Here is a 24,135-nt window from a genome sequence, read left to right as displayed (position 1 = left end):
ACTTTATTTTTATAGAAAAGCACACCAATTATTAACAGGAAAAAATTTGAAAATATTGCTAATTTTTAAACAGGACTCAAGAGAATACAAATTTAAAAGGGGGGGGGGGGAATTCTTAGATATTTGTTTATCTAATACAATTCTATGACTTGCGGCAATGCAGACTGGCTATAGAATAGTGATGGCATGTATGTTATAATAATTGCAGAATGAGAGGTTAATACCAACATAATGTTGGTATTAACCTCTCATTCTGCAATTTGGTCTGCAATTAAGACCAAAGGTACATATAATTTATTTTTTATCTGAAAGGGCTTCAAAATTATTTTGAATTATTGAAACTTCAAATTAATCAATTATTTTTTCTTTTCTTTTCATTTCTTTTTTTTTTTTTTTGTGAAGCAAGGATGTGAAATGAGCATAAGGCTTTTAACTGGGCATAATTTTGTGAATATGATCTATATTAAGAAATATATTAACAAAATAGTTATACTTGATTTTTGTTGTTATCTTTCTCTGTTTCAAATTGCACTATTTTTTGTGCACCATGATTATACATAAACCTTCTGAGGAGGTCTTAAAACCAGTGACCAGGGGAATGAGATCATACTTGCGACAGGAAAAGAAAGATGTGTGTGTTTATGTGGTATGTATGCATCTTGTATAGCACAAAGTTTCATTTCCATTCTGTTGTTTATGGTGCTGATAAGAGACCAACAGTTGGTTGTTAATGAATTTGTTGAAGTGACAGACAGAGTCTGAGTATTGAATAGATTAGAATAAATAAAATTTCTGAAGGTTGTACATTATGGAGGGAAAAACTAAGTCTGATCACATGCAACAAATGTTTAAAATCTTATTTTAGTGGAAATTTAAGAACTGCACCATTCTTTTATACATAGTGAGGCAAATTTCTAACATGAATAATAGGATGACTGACTTGAATTATCCAACAATGTAAGCACTAAACTTTGAATTAATGATAACTTATTTTACTATATAGAACAGGAGGTTCAAGAGGCAAGAAAATAATTTACCAATATTTTGAATTAAGCAATTTTTGAAATTATCCAAGCTCCATTCTAATAAAAAAAAGCCAAATTTGCCAAAGAATGACAATTACTCTACATGCTAAGTGTAAAAATTAATTTAAATTTTGATACTCCTCAACAATTCATGCTGAGGGAAATGGACCATAATCTGCCATGCTGGTCCAGTGCGGGTTGGCAGACTGACCGTATTTAACAGTCAGGAGCTTGAACCCCAGTCTACTCAAAGAGCGTGTGCTATTGCACTCCCGCTCCTGACCACTCGGCCACAGAGGTCGTCTTTTTTTTTTTTTTTTACCTTTACTCCTAAATTCAAATAGAATTTACAAAGCAATATGTTAGGATTCTTTGATCAACAACCTAAAAACAAAGAGAAAGATAAAATAACTGAGATATGGAACATATGACTTTTTAATATGCAACTGAAGTCTCAGTTATTAAAAAGTAGCAACCAAGACAGAGTTAAATATAGTAATAGTATTTGCCATATAGTGGAAGGAAGTTGTAGCCTTTTGCTGTACTAGCAAAAAAAAAAAAAAAAAAAAAAAAAACCAAGTAGAACTTTGAATTTATTCAAACTGTCAGCCTCAACCTACTTGCAAGGACAACTTGTTCCATCAGTTTTGTTTTAATTTTGTTTTAGCCAGCTCGCTGGCTAAAACAAAACTTCCTACAATTTAATCTAAACCTCAACCCCTGTAATTTGAATCTATGGCGCCTAGTTCTTGAATTATTCCACCTTCATTCATTTTACTAATCCCTCTCAGAGCCTTATAAACCTCAATCAGATTACTGATGAGGTGCCTGGTTGCCAAGCTCTGTAACCCACATAATCAGAGTCTTTCATCATACAGTCATCCTTCAGCCGATCTCATCATTCGAGTTGCCCACCTTTGGACCCTTTCAAGAAGTTCACTGTCTTTTTTCAGATGAGATCTCCATACTCAAATAGAGTATTCCAAATATGGTCTTATATATGATCAGTTATATGTATAACACATTGCACACAATGTATAAAAAGTCCTGCAATCCCTATGAGTTGTGGAAAATGGAAATATAAAATATAAATATACTCATTAGTACTTCAGAAAATATGATAATTTATTTAATTACAAAACAATTTAACAAGTTTTCCGACTTCACATTATGCCTCAACAATCTTGTAAACTCCTTGACACTTATGTGGATGAGTACCAAATAAGTGTCAGAGGAGTTTACAAGAACATTACTGTATTTAATAATCACATGGGCTTAAACCATGGTCACTCAAAGCACATGCACTTCTGTACACCTGACCACACAGCTATGGTGGTGTTATGAACTGGTCTGCAATTTTCAAATGTTCTTGAAGCACAAAATAACCCAGAAGCAAAAGCTAAACTCTAAAGGGGTAATTTTTTTATTATGTTTATTTTATTTTATTATTTTTTAATTAATTATTATATTTTTTTTATTTATTTTATTTACTATTTGGCTACTGCAGCAAAAGCCTGGGGCTTCCTTGCACCATATGGTAATAACATGTGAACTAAAGTAGTGATGAGGGGTAACAGAAGGACTTTTTTGATAATATATGATTGTATCTTAACTAAATATGTATAGTACAGTATTATAAAATCTACCAGTGTATAAAATCACCACTGAATGGTGGTTTTATACAATGGTGGATAAAACAAAAAGGAGACCAGCGAGAAGTGAGGACTGGAGGGGTGAGAAACCAGAGGATAGAATGACTACATAGGAAAATGGATAGATGGAAGGAGAACACCAAGTTTCAAGATGCATGAGCAAATTTTTTGTCACATATTACTTTTACAAGAAAATATATTAATGTACCATTTAGAGGCTGAGAATTTTTCTGTAGAAAGAGAATAAAATTATTTTGCATTTCTTCAAGTTTTGAGCAAAACTTTTAAGATAAGTGCCTTTTAAGTCTCCTCTTCACTGGCCTGAATCTTATTGGCATAATAAAGATTGTGAGAGGATGATGTTAATACATGGAGAAGGTAAATGAATGAGAAACTCCAATTAATGGCTAGTATACGAATTCCACCCCTCCCCCTTTTTTTGTTCTAGTATGAAAGAGTATGGTTCTGTGAAAGAGCCTGTTGTTTTGCTCTCTTCATTGGTGTGGGAATTTTTATTATTATTATTATTATTATAGATGGCAAACCACAAAAACTTCTGCAAACTCTATAATAGACTAATTTCTGACTATTATAGAGAATTTCTGACAGTTAGCAATTTCTTAAGATAACCATCTATGATGATTGCCTAAATACACTGCTACAGAGAAGGTTGAAGAACAGGGAAATTTTTATTTTTATTTTTTTTTTTTTCATTTGAAGTTACTTTTTTGTGTTCACTGTTTTTTCTTCCAATGAGCACAAATTTAGAATACTTATTTGTGAAATTTTCTCTGTCTCAGCTCAGAGTTAACAATATTGGTAGTCCATTTAAATTTTTTAAACCTTCAAAGAACTAACAAAAGATTTCAAACTGGATCCCATGATATGCCAGAAGCATCTTAAAGGAATGTAAGGTGAGAACACCTCCAATTAGAAAATTCAAGCCTATAACAAAAATAAACTCTTAAGGGATTATTTGAGAGAAAAGAGGGAAAAAAAAAAAAAAAAAACTCATTTCATAATTCACTGTTTTCACAAGCAAAACTATTTTTCAGAATATGCTAAGATGCTGCCATCCAGTTCTTACACAGATTAAAAATGAAAACTAAATAGATGCTAAATTTTTAATTCAATTCTGTTTATAATTCATAGCCTGCTGTCTCAAACTATTTTTGAATCTATCTTGAGCTATTTTTGAACTCCAATTCTGTAGTTCAGTACTTGAATTTCCCTTGCATAATAAGAAAATATACTGAATTCTGGCCTAGTCATGAAATTTCTTAACAATTTGCTACGCTTCACTACTGTTTCGTTTTTTGGCTTCTTTGGTCAGCCAGTCGGTTTATACTTGGCTGGTAGATGTTTAGATAATCAAGATCCTACTGTAGTTTACTGAAGGTTAAACATTGGAGAATTTAAAAACTAACTGAAGTATATATTCAAATACTTAAACTAATTAACTCGGAGGCAACGATATTACTTTTTTGATTCCTCTTTCGAAAACTATCATCAGGTTAGGTTAACAATTGACAGATTTTCCAATCAATCTTCCTTGTTCCTGACTAACCTAAAAAAGTTTAACATTTAAAAATAATGCACAAGATGATTTTGAATGGTGTGATTGCATTTAATCCTAATAAGATACTGTTATGAGAGTTGTAAGAAACAGACAGATATGTTAGCAATTTAATTTAATTTTAAAGTGAAGCTTCTGAAATGAATTTTAGAAATCTTTAATTACTATGTTTATTTATTTTTGCGAAATAATGATAAGTACTTTTATTATATATATATATATATATATAATGTATTAATAATAAGAAGTTGTAGAAAATATATGATATTTATATAGATGGCTTATGGACCAGAGACACTGCTATATATAGCAGAAAGAACCCAACAACTATAATGGAATATAGGTAAGTAGAAAGTTAAGAAGAGAATGGAAATGAGCTAACAGAACTGGAAATCAAAACTACGAAAAACTCGGAAGGTACACGAAAAATAAAATTAATAAAATAAAAAGAAGTACTTAATGCTGTAGATACTTTTTGTTATTTTATTATTTTTATTTTTCACATATCTTCTGGGTTTTCCGTAGTTTTGATTTCCAGTTCTGTTAGCTCGTTCCCATTCTCTTCTTCACTTTCTACTTACCCATATATTTATATATATATATATATGTCTCTTTTGATTTTAAAAGCAACTACTAGCAAAAGGAACACTATATTAGATGCTCTATATACAAGTAAATCTGGTGAATCACTGGAAAGGTTTCTGACCACAGCTGTAGACAAGAACTATAGTTGTAAATAAGTCTTAAGTGACCTAATTTAAGTAACTGATATACCTACACCTGTCTTCAAATACTTACTAGTAGTTTTATAACTATAGTAAATAGGTATTTTATACCTATGCTTGAAATATCATTATATAAATTTCATTCTAATATTGCTTCAAAAAAAAAAAAAAATCCAAGTTTTTAATAGTTATCACTTGTGTTGTATTTTGGACTCGAGTATGGTAAAATTCATTGTGGTAACATTAATTTTTATATTTTTGAGCCCACTGGCAAGCATGTTAGGTCTCCTCACAGACATGTGGAAGCCATTTTGATCATTTTCAATAGCATTAGTAGAGGCATACAATGCAAGAAAGCAAGCTTATGAAGCATCAGCAAAAAAAAGCATTTACTCCAAATGCCTTTTCAGCTCAGTCTTAAATTTATTTAGGCTATCAACTTCCACAACAAAAGATGGAAGTCTACTCAATCAATCAACCACTCGCTAGCTAAAGTCAAATTTCCGCACATCTATTCTACAACTGTCTTAACTCAATTTGAATCTATGCCCCCTCAGGTTCTTAATCTAAGCAAAAGGAAGAATCCCATCAGCATTCAGCTTGCTCAACCCATTCAAGGCCTTATATACCTCAATCAAATCACCTAGCAGGTGCCTACTCTGCAGGCACTGTAATTTGCAGAACTTAAGCCTTTTTTGGTAAGATAACCGCTTTGTTCCCCTCACCAATCTTGTTGCCCTTCTTTGTACTCATTCTAGCAACTCTACATCCTTCCTAAAATGAGGCCTCCAGAACTGTACACAGTAGTCAAGGTATGGCCTGACCATTTGCCTTGTACAACAGGATAATCACCTCCTTGTCCCTGCTAGCAAAATTTCTATATATCATTGACAAGCCTCCACAACCTGCCCTGGCGGCCAATCTGCACTGCTCAGCGAACTTCATATTTGACTGCACAATTACCCCAGGTCTTTTTCACTCTTCACTTCCCTGAGTGTAGTACCACACACCTGGTACATTTCTCTTGGTTTACTGCTACCCATATGTAGTACTTAGCATCTGTCAATGTTACACTTCAATTGACACTTCTCAGCCCATTTTCCCAACTTAGATTCTGATCCAGTTGCAGTTGCATACTGTCGTTAACAACCCTGCCAACCTTCATATCATCTGCAAACTTAGACATTAAGCCCAATATACATTCATCAATATCATTGATGAATATACAAAACAACAATGGGCCCAGCACTGAACCCTGGGGAACTCCACTAATAACATTAGTCCACAAAGAGCAGTGTTCATTGATTATCACACTCTGTCATCTCCCACTCAACCATCCCTCTATCCATGTAGCAACTTACCCTTAATGCTATATCTCTCCAATTTGTACAGCAGTCTTCCATGTGCAACAGTATCAAAAGCTTTCCTGAAACCAAGTATATGACATCAAAATTCTTTTTCCTTCAAAATTCAGTTCCTTTGTGACTACATCATAGTATCCAATCAAATTGGTCAGACAAGACCTCCCTTTAACAAACCCATTCTGTGTCTTAACTGTTGTTTGTTTGTTATTTGGTTTTTAGGAGCATTAGCAACTAAGGCCATATTGCTCCGGGGATATGCGGATATGCGGTGATCATTCCCTGACCTTTCCGCATCCTCGGTATTTGGTGGTCACAGGCTCAAACCCCAGTCTAATCAAGAAGCGTGCACTATGCACTGCTGCTCCTGTCCACCTGGATACGGAGGCATCTGTGTCTTAACTATTACTGCAGTCTTGTCTAGATGATCCTGCAATGCTTCTTTAACCAGTGCCTCTATTATTTTCCCCAGAACTCAAGTTAAACTAACAGATCTATAGTTACTTGTGTCACCATTTGAACTCCCTTTGTGAATTGGTGATACATTTGCACACCTCTGGTCCATGGGCACCTCTCCTGAGTCCAAGGAAGCTCTCAAATAATTATGGCTAAGGCTTTACTTACTTACTTTGCTGCCTCCTTTAATATAACTGGGTAGATCCCGTACATCCCAGGTGCCTTCCTTACGTTCAACTTCAACAACTAACTTTCTCCTCCACTTTGCTCTCAGTTATTACAAAATTACGCTTAGCTCCCTGTGAGAGTTTGATAAACTTCTGGCATTCTCCTCATTGAATAACTCCTCGTGTGTGAATGTAGATGCAAAATACTCATTCAGTTTATCAGCTACCTGAGCATGATCATCAATAGTCAACCCATCTATGTTAAGTGGTCTAATCTGATTCATCCCTTTCCTTCTAGAGTAAAGAACTCTTTGCTGTATTTCTTTGCATCCTTTGCTAAAGATTTCTCATAATCTGCCTTCGCATGCCTAACCTTCTTTGTGACTTGATTACAGACAAGCTTATACAAAAATTTGTATCTTCCATAGGCTTCTGTGTCACCTGATAATTTATATGCATCAAATACATTTTTCTTCTCTGCCACGAGCCTCATTAATTCATCTGACATCCATTTAGGCTTGAACTGTATTTCAAGGTTCAAGATTGGAATGAAAAGCCTAGTAGCCTCCAAGATTAATTCCCGAAGGCTTCTCATTTAGAATTCAATGTTGGTAACATCATTGATTGATCCCACTGTTCAGAATTTAAAAACTGTCTGCGACTCCTGTAGTCACCTTTATGAAAGCAAAAGCCCTTCCCTTTGGCCTTGATGGTAGTTACATCATTAAGTAATTCCCATATCAGTACATTGTGATCACAGTCACCCAGTGGTTCCTTTATCTGCAAATTCTTAATGCACGAATAATCATTGCTGATAATCAGATCAAGAGTATTACTCCCTCTGGTTGCCTCTCAAACATGCTGCTGTAGAAAACAGTCATCCAGTAAATCCAAAAAAGTCTTGCTAGTGTGCGCTTGACCAATCCACAAGTTCTAGTCAATATCTGGAAAGTTAAAATCCACCATTATAAGACATTATGGCCCAATCTATTTCTCTGCAAAATTGCTCATTATACTCATCAGATTCATTAGGCCTATAACACACACCTACTCTCATTTTTCCTTTCCCAGTGCTTATGTCACACCAAACAGACAACATTGCATTGTCCACCAACATCAATTGGTTCCACTTCCTTAGATTTTATGTGTTTCTTAACAGCATAACTCCTCCTCCTCCCTTCCTGTCCTTTCTGTACACATTGTATTCCCCAAATTCCAATTCTGCACTGCTTATATCTGTGTGACACCACATCTCTGATATCCCAACAATAGCTGCCTTTGATGTCTTGACTAGCACTTCAAGCTCATCAAATTTATTAACTATACTCCTAGCATTGGTATACATGCAAGCATACATGCACCTGTTTCTACTCTTTGTTAGCCTAACACAGCCCATGTATTTATTTGTTCCAGTATGACTCCCAACAGTCCTGGAAATCTCCATTGCCTTGCTTTCCATGCTTCTGCTCATTCTAATATAAGCAGTGCAAGGATCACTTTTGCCTCTGCCTGTGGCCACTGTTAACCTTTTAACCTGTGTATCTCCCCAAGTGCTAACACTGCCTTGATAGCATCAGCAAATATTCTTGTATCCTTTCTATTTAAGTGTACCCTGTCCTTGTAGAAGCAGTCTCTCGTGTGAACAAGCACAGATCAGGCTGAAAAAAATTCTACCCCTTGAGCCTTGCACAATCTCTCCAGGACCGAATTGATCGACAAGGCTCTCATCATATACTCTCTCCTATGGTGTCTGGGCAGAATTGCAGATGCTTTCACATTCAACCCTCACTTGCAACTTTTTTTCAACATTGACCTGTACTTGTTGAGTAAATCTGCAGATCTCTTACTCTTAATGTCATTAGTTGCAACGTGTACAACAATATCACCTTTTGTGCCCTTGAAAGATATCTGCTCTAAACATCATCAACTTTTGCCTCTGGCAGACATACCATGGTCCTGTTCCACCTATCCTTCTTGCATAGTATATTCCCCGTCTCCCTGACAATAGAGTCACCAACAATAACTAGTTCCTTTGGGACCAGTGCATTCCACCTTGAAGATTGCCTCTGTGTTGCCTGATGCACAGGAGTCAGCTCTACCATTGAGCTGGGCAGCTGAGAGCTTGATGGGCCCCTCATATTAATTTCTTCGAGGGTATTTACACTACACCTCAAGCTCTCATAGATGCCCCTCAGAATACTGAGTTGGCGCATAATTTCTTGACACTCTAGGCATCTAGCTCACATAAAGACATCCTCCTTGGCTAGATCATGTCCCGTTTTAGAAAGTTCAGCAAACATTTCACATTTCACACATTTTTTGAGACTGTGATGCGTTGGGGAATCGTCCCCGTCATTTCTCCCCAGAGTTACAGTACTCTCGCTAGTCTGTGATCTTTGCTTTACAGCTCTAGTCTGGGTCATGATTTCTATTTAAATACAGTTTTAATTAACAATGGAATTTAATAAGATTAATAAATTTTTTTATTAATTGATAATACTAACAGATTCCTAATACAGTGCTTTGTATTACGTTATCTAGTTTTATGTTATACCTTATACTATCAGTTCGAGATATATACGTTGCGCTATTTCTTATCGATTACAATATGAATTCTATATATCCTAAGTACTTCACATTTTAATAGTAAAAGCAGAATTACTTCAATCTGAGATTATCACAGAGTAATTGAAAAATGTAAAGCTTTACTAGAACAAATTAAAGTATTAGTATTAGTAGCAGTAAATTATGCAAAAAATCTTACATAGCATCAGCCAAAAAAAACCTATATCACCTGTCAATCCTCTAGTTTATCTAGTTCTTCCTTGAATTTATTCAAACTACCCCTTCTACAACACAGATGAAAGGTTCTTCCAACAGGGGCTCACATCTGGTGAATATGGGCTTGGCACACCCAGGCTCCTGAGCTGGATATCATCATTCTTCTCTTTCTTGGTGATTCCTTTCTACTTCTCTCTCTCTCTCTCAGGTAACTTGTGAATTTTTTTTTGGCTGGTGCAGCATAAGCCTAAGGCTTCCTTGCACCATATGGCTAATGATAACAATAATAATAATAAATTACCTGCTCACTCAAGACAAACTCTGCACATCTATCCTGCAACCATCTTTCCCCAATTTGAATTTATGACCCCTTGTGTGTATCTAAGCAAGAAGAATGATTCTATAAGTATTGAGCTTATTCAATCCATTCATACCCTTAAACACCTCAATTAGATCTTCTCAAAGGTGCCTAGTCTACAGACAACACTGCAATTTGCACAACTAATGCCTTTCCTGGAAAGAGAACCTTTTGTTTCTCTTACTAATCTTTTCTGCTCATTTCTGCACCTGTTCCAACAGATTTGCTACAGAGAATAGAAATTCAATATATCCAGTATTTAGTATGTATGCATAAGATTTAATATGTCTAGTGGATTCAAAGATAAATAAATTAATTAATTAAATAAAAAATATACACACATATATACAACTGAAACTACTATTTCCATAATAAGAAATATATCTGAGAAAAATAAACAGAACAGATGTAGTAGAGAAATAATTTTATGAACAAATGGATAAAATTTTGAATAAAAAAATTTTAATAAAAGAGAAGATCAATCTAATCTTAATAAATATTTAAAATGAAAAGAAACCATTGAAGCATATATAATTTGCCTTTAATTTATCAGAATTCTGATAAACTTAGCACAAAACTGTAAAATGTTTGCAAGTACTTACTTTAAATACTGTAATTGTTTTAACCATATGAATGTCGCATTAATTATTGCTTTTGATGTGGTTAGCAAATTATGACAAGCACTTATTTTAATTTTTTTCAGGAAGCTAATATAATAAATAAATAATAAATTTTCTGTTTATAATCCGGCACGACAACCAAGTCAGTAGAGTTTACAATAAATCGTCAATACAAATATTTATTGTATTTAGTAGTCATGGGATTGAACCCCGGTCCACTCAAGGAACGCGTGCTATGCAATCTCGCTCCTGACCACTGGGCTACGTCATATATTGCACACTGTAGTACTACTGAGAAATACGTTCAGTAAGCTGCATGCAGAATATATTTTTTAATTTTTTGCACTATCAATGTAAGCAGCTTACACTTCCAGTGGAATACAGAAACCAAAAATAGCACAACAAACATAAATACATCCTACACAACACTTATGAATGAAACACTGCAAAATACCATAATTGGGGGTTTTATAAGCCTTTCAAGTGATGAATGTTAATAACGTTCATAATCATATTAATGTTGTTGAAAAAAAAAATTAGCACATCAACACAACAATGTTAAAGAAAATAATGTAAAAGCACCAATATTTTTATTTGTTATAACAGTACCTAACCTGGTACTCAACCATACCTATGTGGTTGAACAAAACTGACATAGCCCAATTACAAAAAATGTCACTTTTGACCACCTGACACACACTATGTGTTTCATATTGCTTGTCTTAAAATACTTGTTTACATTATGCCAGTTATTTCACCAACTGATACGAGTTTTGTGAAGTTGTGGTGTAATATAAATAGTAATTATATTAACTCATGAAGAAAAACAATTATAACTACAGTGTGAGATAATATTTGAATTCCCAAGGACACCTCAGAATATCATACAATGGCGAGTGAAAGTTGTCTGCTTCAGAGGACAAACTGACAAACAGCAAGTGAAATGTTTTGTGACAGGCATCTGTGATAATTATAAACTAAAAAGTAGTAATATAGTAACAAAGATTTTTTCAAAGACTCTGACTGAGTAACACCTAGATTATTTTCAAATTTTTCCAATATCTAGAGACTAGGCACCTGTAAAGTGATCTGAATGAGGTGTTTAAGGTTTTGAATGAATCGAGCAAGCTCAATACTGATGGCATTCTTCCTTTTGCTCAGACTACACACGAGGGGGCATAAATTCAAATTGAGGAGAATGGTTGCAGGATAGATGTGCAGAAGTTTGCCTTCAGCCAGCAGGTGGTTGATTGTTGAAGCAAACAAACTATTGGAGGGGATGATAGGTGATATGGGAAGTTTTTTTATAAATTTAAAGATTTTCTCTTTGTTGAGAGATTTTTTGCTTATCAATCCAAAATATGCTTTATTATATTTACATCACTGCACTTTTCAAAACTTTTATATAGTTCTTCTAAAATATATAAAAGGAAAACAAAAAGGGGTATATTTAATAAAGCAGCCTAATTATCTAAAAACCTTTTTCTGTTTATACTCCAAGACAGCTATATAGGGTCAAAGGAGTTCACAAAATAGAGAGAATACAAGAACATCACCACATTTAGCAGTTATTATGCAGGTTTGAACCACAGTCAACTTAAATACATGTACAAATGCACTCACTCACTCTCTCTCTCTCTCTCTCTCTCTCTCTCTCTCACTCACTCTCTCTCTCTCTCTGACCTCTTGACTATGGTGGCAATTTATTAGATAGTTTCATGTAACTGCTAGGTAAAATCGCATTTGGTTTCCCCAGGCTACTTACTTGAAATGCCCATATGATGTGCAATGCATAGTTGGAAGCATCTGCTGTCTCGCAGAATTTGAAAGAATAAACAGCATGTGTAGAGGCAAGAAGTTCCTGAAGCTTGTCAAAACTGAAAGGGCTGAGATATAACTGTTGTCTTGTGGCATTTAAATGTATTAACTGAAAATGCACCTACAAACTAGTCATTGTTAGTTTGTCCAATATATCAAACAATAAGCTATGATGTAGTACATAAAATACCACCAGACAAAGTTGTGCAAAATGAGCCACCACTAATGAACCAACTCTGGTTCATTGGAAGTGGCTCATCAATGAATTTTTGCCACAGGATCTTGTACTCTTATCTACAATGTTGTTTATATTGCACACTGTAGTGCTACTGAGAAATACGTTCAGTAAGCTGCATGCAGAATATATTTTTTAATTTTTTGCACTATCAATGTAAGCAGGAATAATTTCACTGTAGGAATAATCCCTTCAAACAACAGCAGTATTAATGCAATTATGAACAGTTGGGAAATGACTGCTCACTAGATTAAAATAAACTGCTAAACACACTCATATTACTAAAAATATAAAATAAATGCAACGTAATCAAATAAAAATTTACAAAATTGAACACTTTTTAACATGCATAAGAACTGTTGCAAAACTGCAATAAAGTAATTCTGAACTGCTACTTACAGTTACACTTATGTGAGATAGTGAAAATCTATGATTTTCACAAAAATCCACTTGCTGGGAGTTGAGTTATTACATGCAGACAGATAGGCAAAGAAATAATAATTATCAGATTTCTACTGGACTGATTTTAATGAAATTTGGGAGGGCTTAATAAAATTTTCTAGAAGGCCTAAATATAAAATCTAATGAGAATTCATCTACTGACAGTTGAGTTATAACATGCAGATTATTATTATCATCATTAGCTATATGGTGCAAGGAAGCCTGAGGCTTTTGCTGCACCAGCCAAAAAAAAAAAATTTCTGAGTTACCCTGAGAGAGAGAGAACAAGAGTCAGAAATAGAAGGGAATCACAAAGGAAGAGAAGAATGATGATATCCAGCTGAGGGCCCTGGGTGTGCCAAGCCCATACTCACCAGATGTGAGCCCCTGGAATTAATGGACAGACATGGCAAAGACAATAGGTGCATTATGCATATATGATCTAATAAAGTTCTCTTTTTATGGTTTGGAATAAGTCATGATATCATGCAAGTCTAGTAACATATAATTCATATATTATGGAAAACTATGTCCAATAAACAATTTAATTAAACAATCTACATATTTATAAATATGGAAGAGGCAAAGAAATTAATTGGTTAAAAACAAAACTTGAGATCTATAAAAATAACAACATAAAGCTAACCAAAATATATTAAAATAATACCATATAAATGAAAAAATAATAACAATGCCAGTACTAATTTGAGGTTTGTACTAATATTTGCATAAACCTCAAAATGAAAATTAACATGTAAGCACCAAAATACCTTCTATTTCTATGCCTACTCTGATACTGATATGCACCACAGTATCTATTTCAAAACTGTAAGCTGCAAAAATGTTATTATTGTTATTATTTGGTTTTTAGGAGCATTAGCAACTAAGGCCATATTGCTCCGGGGATATGCGGTGGTCATTTCCTGACCTTTCCGCATCCTCCGTATTTGGTGGGCACGGGCTCGAACCCCAGTCTAATCAAGAAGCATGTGCTACACACTACTGCTCCTGCCTACGGAGGCGCCAGTAAGAATGTCTTCTCTTTCCAACTTCAAAATACCTTTTCACATGATGCCAGCTTATGTATTTCTTAAAATATACACAAGAAAATTACCATTAGAAAAATGAAACCTTCATAACATCAATAAAGTGCTTCCAATTGTTAATAAATTTTTAACGGAAATAGTATACATTCAACAATAACATGAAAGCATTTCTTTTTCTATATCCCAAATTTCTTAAAATATTCCATTTGAGTATGACTCTTAATACACACACTTAAACATAGAGTGAGTCATGATAAATGTACATAACTCCAGGTGTTGATTCCTTGAGTGACTTTAACCAAAAAGATTTAATATCAACATGAGTTTGAATTCTGATTGATTATGGAACTGCGCATTTTAGTATTAGTATTAGCAATGGCCACATGGTGCAAGGATGCCTATTGCTTATGCTGCACCAGCCAAAAATAAAAAGAAAAAGATGAATAAAATAATATAAGAAAATTAATAAAAAATTAATAAAAGAAAAGAAAATACACAATCTATGCATTTCCCTCCTCCCGTAGGTAACCATCCAGCTGACCTTTGAATTTCCTGAAACTGTCAGCCTCTACCACCCATGTAGGTAACACATTCCAGTAATTTATAACTCACTGGCTAAAATAAAACTTACCACAATCAAGGGCGAAGGAAAAGAAAGCCTGCACAAGAACGACGAGAAATGTTGGATAACTTACGTGGAAAATTAGTTTCCTGATACGGCACTCTAGCGCTGCTCACTCGGTAAACAGACGGTAGGTGTTATTGGTCTGGAGCAAAGTTGAGAATGATATATTGATTGACAGGTAGGCGTGGCAAACGATGTGCTGATTGGTGCGCGAACACAACACACGATAACATCGGTTTAGTATCACTTTAGCAGCACTAATGGTAACTTGTCCTAATCGCACATGCCCTAACCTGTTTTCACCATTACAGTATTTCGTAATGGTGAAAAAAGGTCAGGTTACCTTGACTTGAATCCCATGGGAGCTTGAACTCCTCCTGAAGTGGAGGGGTAACCTAACCTTTTTTCTTTAGAATCATGGGTGGACTAGCACATAAATTGTTTATTAACAAAATATTAAATTTTTATTACTGTACTTTTATTTTTAAAGACACTCGTGCGGATACACACGTATCATAGCGTCAATCAGCACCTTAGATTCATCGCTACTATTACCTGTTCACCGTTCATTACAAAACTATTATGCACCATTCTTTACTGGTAAATACACAGCATAATGCCAACCAATGACTACACAGTAGCTTATCATCTGTCACGCCCACCACCAATCATTTCATCGTTTGCCACACCTACCTGTCAATCAATATATCCTTCTCGATTTCTGCTCCAGACATATAACACCTACCTTCTGTTTACCAAGCGAGCAGCACAAGAGTCCGGTGTTGGGAAACTAATTTTCCGAGTAAGTTATTCGACGTTTCTCGTCGTTCTCGTGCAGGCTTTCTTTACCTTAGCCCAATCAAGTCTAAACGTCTCCCCCCATAACTTGAAATTACGGCCCCTAGTTCTATAATCATTTACAACTGTGAAAATTTTGTGCTCATTCATTTTACTTATGCTTCTAAGAGGCTTAAACACCTCAATCAAGTCTCCTCTAAGGTGCCTAGTTTCCAAGCTGTGCAACCCACATATTCCAAGTCTTTCCTCATATGGACACCCTTTGGCCAATCTCACCAGGTGAGTTACCCATCTTTGGGCCCTTTCAAGAAGCACAATGTCTTTCTTTAGGCGCAGTTTCCATACTTGAACACACTATTCCAAGTGTCATCTAACAATAGCCTTATTATGACATCCTTATCTCTACTAGAAATTGTTTGATAAATCATCGATAGGACATAAAAACATGGGCATTCCTTGCAACCAGTCTACAATGCTCGGAGAACTTCATGTCTGACCGTATCATAATAATCAAGTCCCTTTCTTCCATTACTGGCTTTCGTTCAACTCCACCAAGTGTATAAGTTATTTTGAGATTACATTTCCTGAGGTGCAATATCTTATACTTTGCTGGATTAAAGCATAGCTGTCAGTTTTCTGACCATCCCTGAAGTCTATCTAGGTCACTCTGAAGAAGCTCTGCTTGGCAGTGATCATTAACTACTCTACCAATCTTTTGATCATCTGCAAATTTAGATATCACTCCCACTATCCCTTCATCGATGTCATTTATGAAAATCAAAAACAAGAGTGGCCCTAATACTGATCCTTGGGGAACCACACTTCTTACATCACCGAATAACTGTTTATCACAACCCTCTGCCTCTTGCCCTGAAGCCATCCTTCTAAGGATTTTCCTTGTGATTCCAAACTGTTCCAGCTTATAAAGTAACCGCTCGTGTAAGACTGAGTCAAATGTTTTGTTGAAATCCAAATAAACAAAGTCAAAATTATTCTTTAGATCCAGCTGATCAGTGAACCTGTCAAAATAGCTAACCAGGTTTGTTAAACATGATTTTCCCCTTACAAAACCATGATGAGAATCCTTCAGAATTCCATTTCTATCTAAATGAATTCTACCCTTGATCACTGCCTCCATGATTTTTCCTACTACTAAAGTTAGACTGACTGGTCGATAATTTCCTACTTCACTCTTAGAACCTTTACTCTTATGTATTGGAGATACACTGGCACTTTTCCAAACAAACAGAATCACTCCTGAGTCCAGTGATGCTCTCATAATTAACCTCAATTGTTCAATGCACTCACTTGCTGCCTCCCTTAAGATTACAGAGTATATGCCATCATCCCCAGGAGCCTTACTGTCCTGTAGGCTTGAGAGTTTTTTCATTAAATAATCATGTGAAATTTCAATATCATTAATTGCATATATTTTTTAAGTTCACTCTCAATTTCTCTTTGACATAAAAGGTTTTTCTTCTGTAAATAGTAATGCAGAGTATCTGTGGAGTTAGCATTTAGCATTAGTTGAGGCATATGATACAAGAAACAAACTTGTACAGCATCAGCCAAAAAAAAAAAAAAAAAAAAAAAATTCCTATTTCACCTGTCTGGATCACTCCAAATGTTTATCTAGTTCAGCCTTAAATTTATTTAAGCTATCAACTTCCACAACAACAGATGGAAGTCTGTTCCAGCAATCAACTACCCATTGGCTAAAGGCAAACTTCCCCACATCTATTCTACAACTGTCTTTCCTCAATTTCAATCTATCCCCCCTCAGGTTCTTAGTCTCAGCAAGCAGAAGTATCCAATCAGCATTGAGCCTGCTCAAACCATTCAAAGCCTTATACATCTCAATCAGATCACCTCGCAGGTACCTAGTCTCCAGATGCTGCAACTTGCAGAACTTAAGCCTTTCTTCATAAGCGCACCCCTTTGTTCCTCTCACCAATCTTGTTGCCCTTCTTTGTACTCATTCTAGCAACTCTACATCCTTCCTAAAATGAGGCCTCCAGACCTGCATACAGTACTCAAGGTGCGTACTGACCAAATACAAAGGGATAATCACCTCCTTGTCTCTGCTAGCAAAATTCCTATATATCATTGACAAAACTCCATGACTTGCTCTGGCAGCCTGTCTGAACTGCTCAGAGAACTTCATACCTGACTGCACAATTACCCCCAGTTCTTTTTCATTCTCCACCTCCCTGAGCAGTACCACAGAGTTGGTATGTTTTTATTGGGTTACTGCTACCCATATGCCATACTTTGCATTTGTCAATGTTAAACTTCAGTTGCCACTTCTCAGCTCATCTGCCTAACTTTTCTAGATCCTGTTGCAGTAGCATACTGTCTTTACTGTTATTAACAACCTTGCCAACCTTTGTATCACCTGCAAACTTGGACATTAAGCCTGATATACCTTCATCGATATCAATGATAAATACAAAAAACAACAATGGGCCCAGCACCGAACCCTGGGGGGGGTTACCCTGCTAATAACATTAATCCACTGCTATATATATGTATGTAGAGCAGTGTCCATTTATTACCATTCTTTGCCATCTCCCACTCAAATATCCCTTTATCCACTGCAGTAACTTGCCCTTAATGCCATAGCACTCCAATTTGTACAGCAGTCTTCCTTCCATGTGCAACAGTATCAAAAGCTTTCCTGAAATCCAAGTATATGATATCAAAATTATTTTTAGCATCCAGTTTCTTTGTGACCACATAATAGTAGTAGTATCCAATCAAATTGGCCAGACAAGACTTCCCCTTAACAAACCCATGTGGTGTCTGAACTACTGCTGCTGTCTTGCCTAGGTGATCCTGTATCACCTCTTTAATCAGTGACTCCATTGTTTTCCCCGGAACAGAAGTTAAACTAACAGGTCTGTAATTACTTGTGTCACCCTTTGATCCCTCTTTGTGAATTAGGGTCACATTTGCATCTCCAGTCCATGGGGTCCTTGACTCTAAGGATGCTCTCATAATTATGGCTAAGGGTTTGCTTACTTCCCTTGCTGCCTCCTTCATTATAACTGGATAGATTCCACCTGCCCCAGGTGCCTTTTTTCTGTTTAACTTCAACAATTTCTCCTCTACTTTGCTCTCAGTTATCACAAAATTATTTAGCTCCCTGTTAGAGTTTGATAAACTTCTGGCATTCCCCTCCTTGAATAACTTTTAAATGTGCATTGCATTTTAAAAATGGCTATGGAGTTTGAATGGCAAAAATAACAAAAGTAATAAAATAATAAAAGAATAAAGAAGAATAAACATACTTTGTATATTCATACCAGGTATGTGCCTGCTCAGAGGTCGATTTGTAGTCAGTGGGGTCATTGCGTACTACCCTTTTTTGCAGTCTCTGTTTACTCACCTAAATAAAGGTGATTACATTCAAAATTTAGACAGAGCTAAATGCATGAAAATTAATTAATATATAAATAATAAATGTAAAAACATAGGTTAATTAATAAAATGTGATACATTTTTACAATATTATTACATTTTTACAATATTATTAAAGAGTACATTGTTTCTAATTAATGTATACACAGAGTAGTAGCATTCCTTAGTTTCAACAGTGAGGCATTAATATTCAAAATAAAAGAAATTTTTCTCTTCAGTAAGAAAGAGTTAGTTAAGTATTGTTCCCTGAGATTCAACTGAAGGGTAATGCCATTGTAGTGGCATCTTTTCTTGTCATTTCAAATTGTGCATATAAAAGTGTATATTACTGTGAAAAATTTTTTTAATATTTCTTACATTTAAATTTGGGGCTGAAGCATGTACTTCCTGCACTCTATTTGAAAAACTACCACAGTGTCCGCTTAATCTTTTATTATTAATATTATTATTATTTTTTTTGGCATTACAGCCTTAAATTTCGACTGGCTACATATCTGTAATTGTTCAGAATTGGACCTGTGCTGACAAACTTTTTTTGCTTAAATTACTGAAGGAATCAATCTCCAAAGTTATACACAGTCCTCGTGACTTATTCTAAATAATAATCATCATTTCTTAACCAATTATACTGTTTAGTCAATCACATTTAAAATATTTTTTGATTCAAAAATGATCCTCAATATCTAGCTAGATTAACCCCGTCATGAGTATGAATGTATTATATACATTTTTACCCTTGCATGGGCACAAAGGAATATGAATGTATATATACATTTTGAAGGTTGTTTCAATGCAGAATCAATAAATTACATCTATATATGTACGGATTGTCTTGAACTCCATAGGTGTGCTGCCATCTATTAATTGCACTTACAATAGTAGCCGCTTTTATATTTACGATAGTTACAAAAATTGGCACAGGAGGGCTCAACTTTCAACAAGGTTTCACATAATGCGGACTTAAACAGGCAGCAAAATTGAAGAAATTCTCTGGTTTTTTTTTTTTTTTTTTTTTTTTGATTTGGAAGTTGTTGGCGCATCGGCTTCTGTGGCCATATTGCACCTCCCAAGGTTTTTGCAGTACTTTGATCCAAGCCCGAGGCGGGAATCGAACCCGCGACCTTTGGGTTGCCGGGCAGGTACTTTACCCACTCGGCTAGCCCGGTCGGCAAATTCTCTGGAACTCAAATCGAGAATTGCTGAAACTGAATCAAAAAAGCCATACATAATAGGAGAGGATAATACTGCATTGAAAAAATAGGCAACAATGAGTTTTATTTATTTTTATTATTTTTTAAAAATTTAAATAATTTTGTAAAAATTCATGATTTCTTCAAAACTTTTTTTGATGAAATTTTGACTCTGGTTTTATTTTTGACAATAATCTTGCTCCACTGTTTGACTATAAAGTCAAAACAGAAAAAAAAATATATTTAAAATCAGATATTTAAAATGCAGATAATGTTTCAAGGGTTTCTACACTTCCAAATTACTCAAAAAAAACCCACTCCAGGTGACTTGCAAACTATCTGAAAATAAACTTGTGAAAGGGTTAATACCTAAATGCACCAATTCCACCAGACACGATGGTATAAAATATCTCGCTAAAAATAAGTTCTGTTTGTCACAGTTTCTGACCCCATTTTGTATGAGGAGCATTATACACAATTGAATAAATAACCATGAAAAGTATATTATTATCATAATTATAATTTATCACTTATCAAGATATCTCTTTCTTTTCAGATCTCAGAGTGGCACATGGGCTCAGATCACATTAAGAGCAAGCTAGAAATTACACCAGCACGCCAAATGGATTCAGGCACATATGAATGTCAAGCTAATAATAAATATACAACTGATGGGCGTGGTTTTAAAGCTGACTTTACTGGCATTAGTTAGTTAAATGCCAGCATGGATGCATAATCTCCAGAAGACTCATTGCAAGTTATATGCAACAAAAGAAACTAATATATATCCGCACACATATCTGTTCATGTATATGAATACATATAAATACATATATATATATATATATATAAACATTTAAGGCTTGTGTCATTAAGTGATAACCCTTAAGAATCATAATATTTTTATAATATATTTAAATAAAAATATATGCTGTGTGTATCACTGTCTATGTTTATCATTGCTCATCACTAAGAGTTAAGTTGCATCCCGTTGTAATATTGAATTCTTACTACTGAACACTTGTGTTTCCTTTATTCACTAACACTACATAACTGTCTGATTAACTCTACGTTTTGCATAAAAGTATTAAGGTAGAGAAGAGAAACCATCCAAAATCTAATAACTATACATGAAAAAACTATTTATAACAATTATAGTTTTAAAACTTATTTAGTTATCTGTTTCTTTTCAGATCTCAAAGTGGCATACTAGTAAAGATCACATTAAGAGCAAGCTAGAAATTACATCAGCACACCAAATGGATTCAGCACATATGAGTGTCAAGCTAACAATAAATATACTACTGATGGGTGTAGCTATAAAGCTGACTTTACCATTAGCAAATAGTGTTAACTGACCACTAAAAATATATCATACAGATGGAAATTACCAGTTAATTTCCATTTTGTAAACCTCAAAAATCACAAAATCAGCCTTTTCAACATTTGAAACATAAAATAAGAAACATTTCAATTCTTAGATTTAGTAATCACTTTTAGGAAACAGATGAATAATTAGCATTAAGTACATATCTTGAAGATTATATACAAATATATGGTATAGTATTGTGCATCATGTTTGGTATATATATCATTTAAAAAAAAAATTCACTTTATTACGCTAAGTTTGAACGTTATTAAGATGTTATGTTTTGAGTGATATAAATTTTAACTGTGATATCAAGAGATATTTTCATTTTGTAAAATTTAAAAAATATTCATGTAGTTTTATACATGTTTCTGTTCGACCTACATTAGGTTTCAAAATAACTTCTTTTTAAATCAAACACGCTGGGATAACTTTATAATTGAGTATTTTGGAGACTAAACTTGCATCTTATTTTAGTTTTTCTGGATGATTTGCACTGGTACTGTACTTTCAATATATAAAAAGCCCAGTTTAACTGTTAGTGCACATATATTTAATGTCCTGTACAATAATCTACAATAAAAATAATCTTTTATGTGAAGTTTTCTTGCATTCCAATGTGTGTTGTGTTATTTTATCTACTCATTAATATTTCTACTACAGTACCTTGTCAAAATAAAATTAACCCTCTATGTCAACTACATTTATTATAACAAAATTATGATTCTGGAAATGCACTAGCTACATACTAAATGGTGGTTTGAGCATTTGCTGTTACTTGCAAGCAAAACACAAAAGACTGAACATGATTTGGCATGATGTTAACACAAGTTTGGTCATACAAGGTTGGATAAAAATGTTCCAGCACAGCATTTATTAAAAATATCAAAATATCAAAAATAAAAAAAATTTATTTTACTTTGTAACCTAGAATATCTAGATCTAGAAATTTTTACAGCAAATGGCATTTTGTTGTACATATACAAAAGTAAGTAATTTCATGTTGTTATTTTTTGAATATCACTTTTTGAAAACGTATTTATAAAATTTGGCTTTCTGTTGAGAAAGTTATTCTCAGATATTGCACAGATGATTGCCGAAGTACATGGTGAAAAAGCTTTATTAACATGTTCACTGCCTTAATGCATATGTGTGTAAAAAGGCACTAGGAATGTTGTGCTTCAACACATATATGTGTAAAATGGCACTAGGAGTGTTGTGCTGTAATGCACAAATGCATTCAAAATGCACCCAAGCAGTGTGCCATAATGCATACGAGCAGTCAGTTAACACCATAAATGTAAAGGCACATGAAATTAACAACTATTCAGTAGTTACCAACAAATGATGTCACCAACAGATTGTCAGATTTTAAGGGGGGTAAAGAGAATATTATTATTCATGTGGGGACTAATGACATTAAACATACATGATCTGACGATTTATTGGAAAAATACAGGACCATGCTGAAGAAATGGCACGAGCTAGGCCACAATGTCTATGTGTCTGCAATTCTGCCCAGACACGATAGGAGAGATTATATGTGAAAAGGCTTGTGGATTAACTAAAGACTTGAAGGACTCTGCAAAAATTTCTATCAGCAGGGCCCACACTTGTAGGTAGAAGGAATTTGTTTTGTAGAGACGGGATACACTTAAACAAAGGTGTGGCAAAAGTTTTTGCCAGTATTATTGAGGATACCTTAAAGGTTCAGGGAAACTGCTAGTTAGGGGGGATGTGGGTAATACTGACACGCGTTTATCTGATAATATTGGTCAAAGTAACTCTTGCACATACCTCAAGAGTTCTTATCTGTTACCCCAACTGGACATATTATCTAGATATTCTGGGGGCAGAAACGTTTCAAGTGACCGAGTAGTTAATGCCAGGAAAGAGAGCCTAAAAAACTTCAAGAGTTGTGTTAGGGTTGTTAAATATACAAGAACAGTAAGTCTTAATTGTTTAACATGGACATAATAGGGCTTACGGAGACGTGGTGCCACCCGGAAATTGGGGATGATGAGTTTCAGTACAGCTTGTATAATGTATTTAGGAAGGATAGGGTAGATAGAAGGGGTGGTGGGATAATGCTTCTTATCAGAAGCAGCCTGAGTGCGACGATAGCTTTTCCGGATTCAGACATTTCACATGCTAGTATAGAATCTGTATGGTGTGAGATAGTTGGAAACAAAGGTATAATGCAAGCAGGAGTAATCTACAGACCAGGTGATTGTGAAGATTATGACGAAAGCCTCTACATGCAAATGGAATGGGCAAGTAAGCATCAATGTCTTATTATGGGTGATTTCAATTTGCCTCTAATTGATTGGAGTAAATGGGAAGGAAACTCGACATGGGGAACAAAATTTTTAAATCAACTAGAACTGTTATTTGTATCAACATGTCAGGGAAAGTACTAGAGGAAAGAATATCCTAGACCTCATCATCACACATGAATCAGATGACATAACA

The 24,135-nt window shown here is 34.7% G+C and overlaps 1 protein-coding gene across 2 annotated transcripts in view; it reads left to right on the top strand.

Annotated features, from left to right (window-relative positions):
- LOC150085181 (immunoglobulin domain-containing protein oig-4-like) overlaps positions 1–21,724 on the top strand; it is a 36,679-nt gene extending 14,955 nt beyond the window's left edge. The window contains exon 3 of one of the 2 annotated variants that reach the window (XM_090373072.1): positions 21,488–21,724. In XM_090373072.1, the coding sequence (XP_090229198.1) occupies positions 21,488–21,652 (165 nt within the window). In that variant the 3' untranslated portion in view covers positions 21,653–21,724. Of the gene's footprint in view, positions 1–20,850; positions 21,101–21,487 lie in introns of those variants that run through there. The other variant, XM_090373073.1, reaches the window with a different exon arrangement.
- Positions 21,725–24,135: the final 2,411 nt, after the last annotated feature.

This window comes from Mastigoproctus giganteus, chromosome 5 (assembly GCF_048544385.1).
Source record: "Mastigoproctus giganteus isolate SK-2022 chromosome 5, ASM4854438v1, whole genome shotgun sequence".
NCBI lineage: Eukaryota > Metazoa > Arthropoda > Arachnida > Uropygi > Thelyphonidae > Mastigoproctus > Mastigoproctus giganteus.
This window is presented reverse-complemented; position numbering and strand designations above follow the sequence as displayed.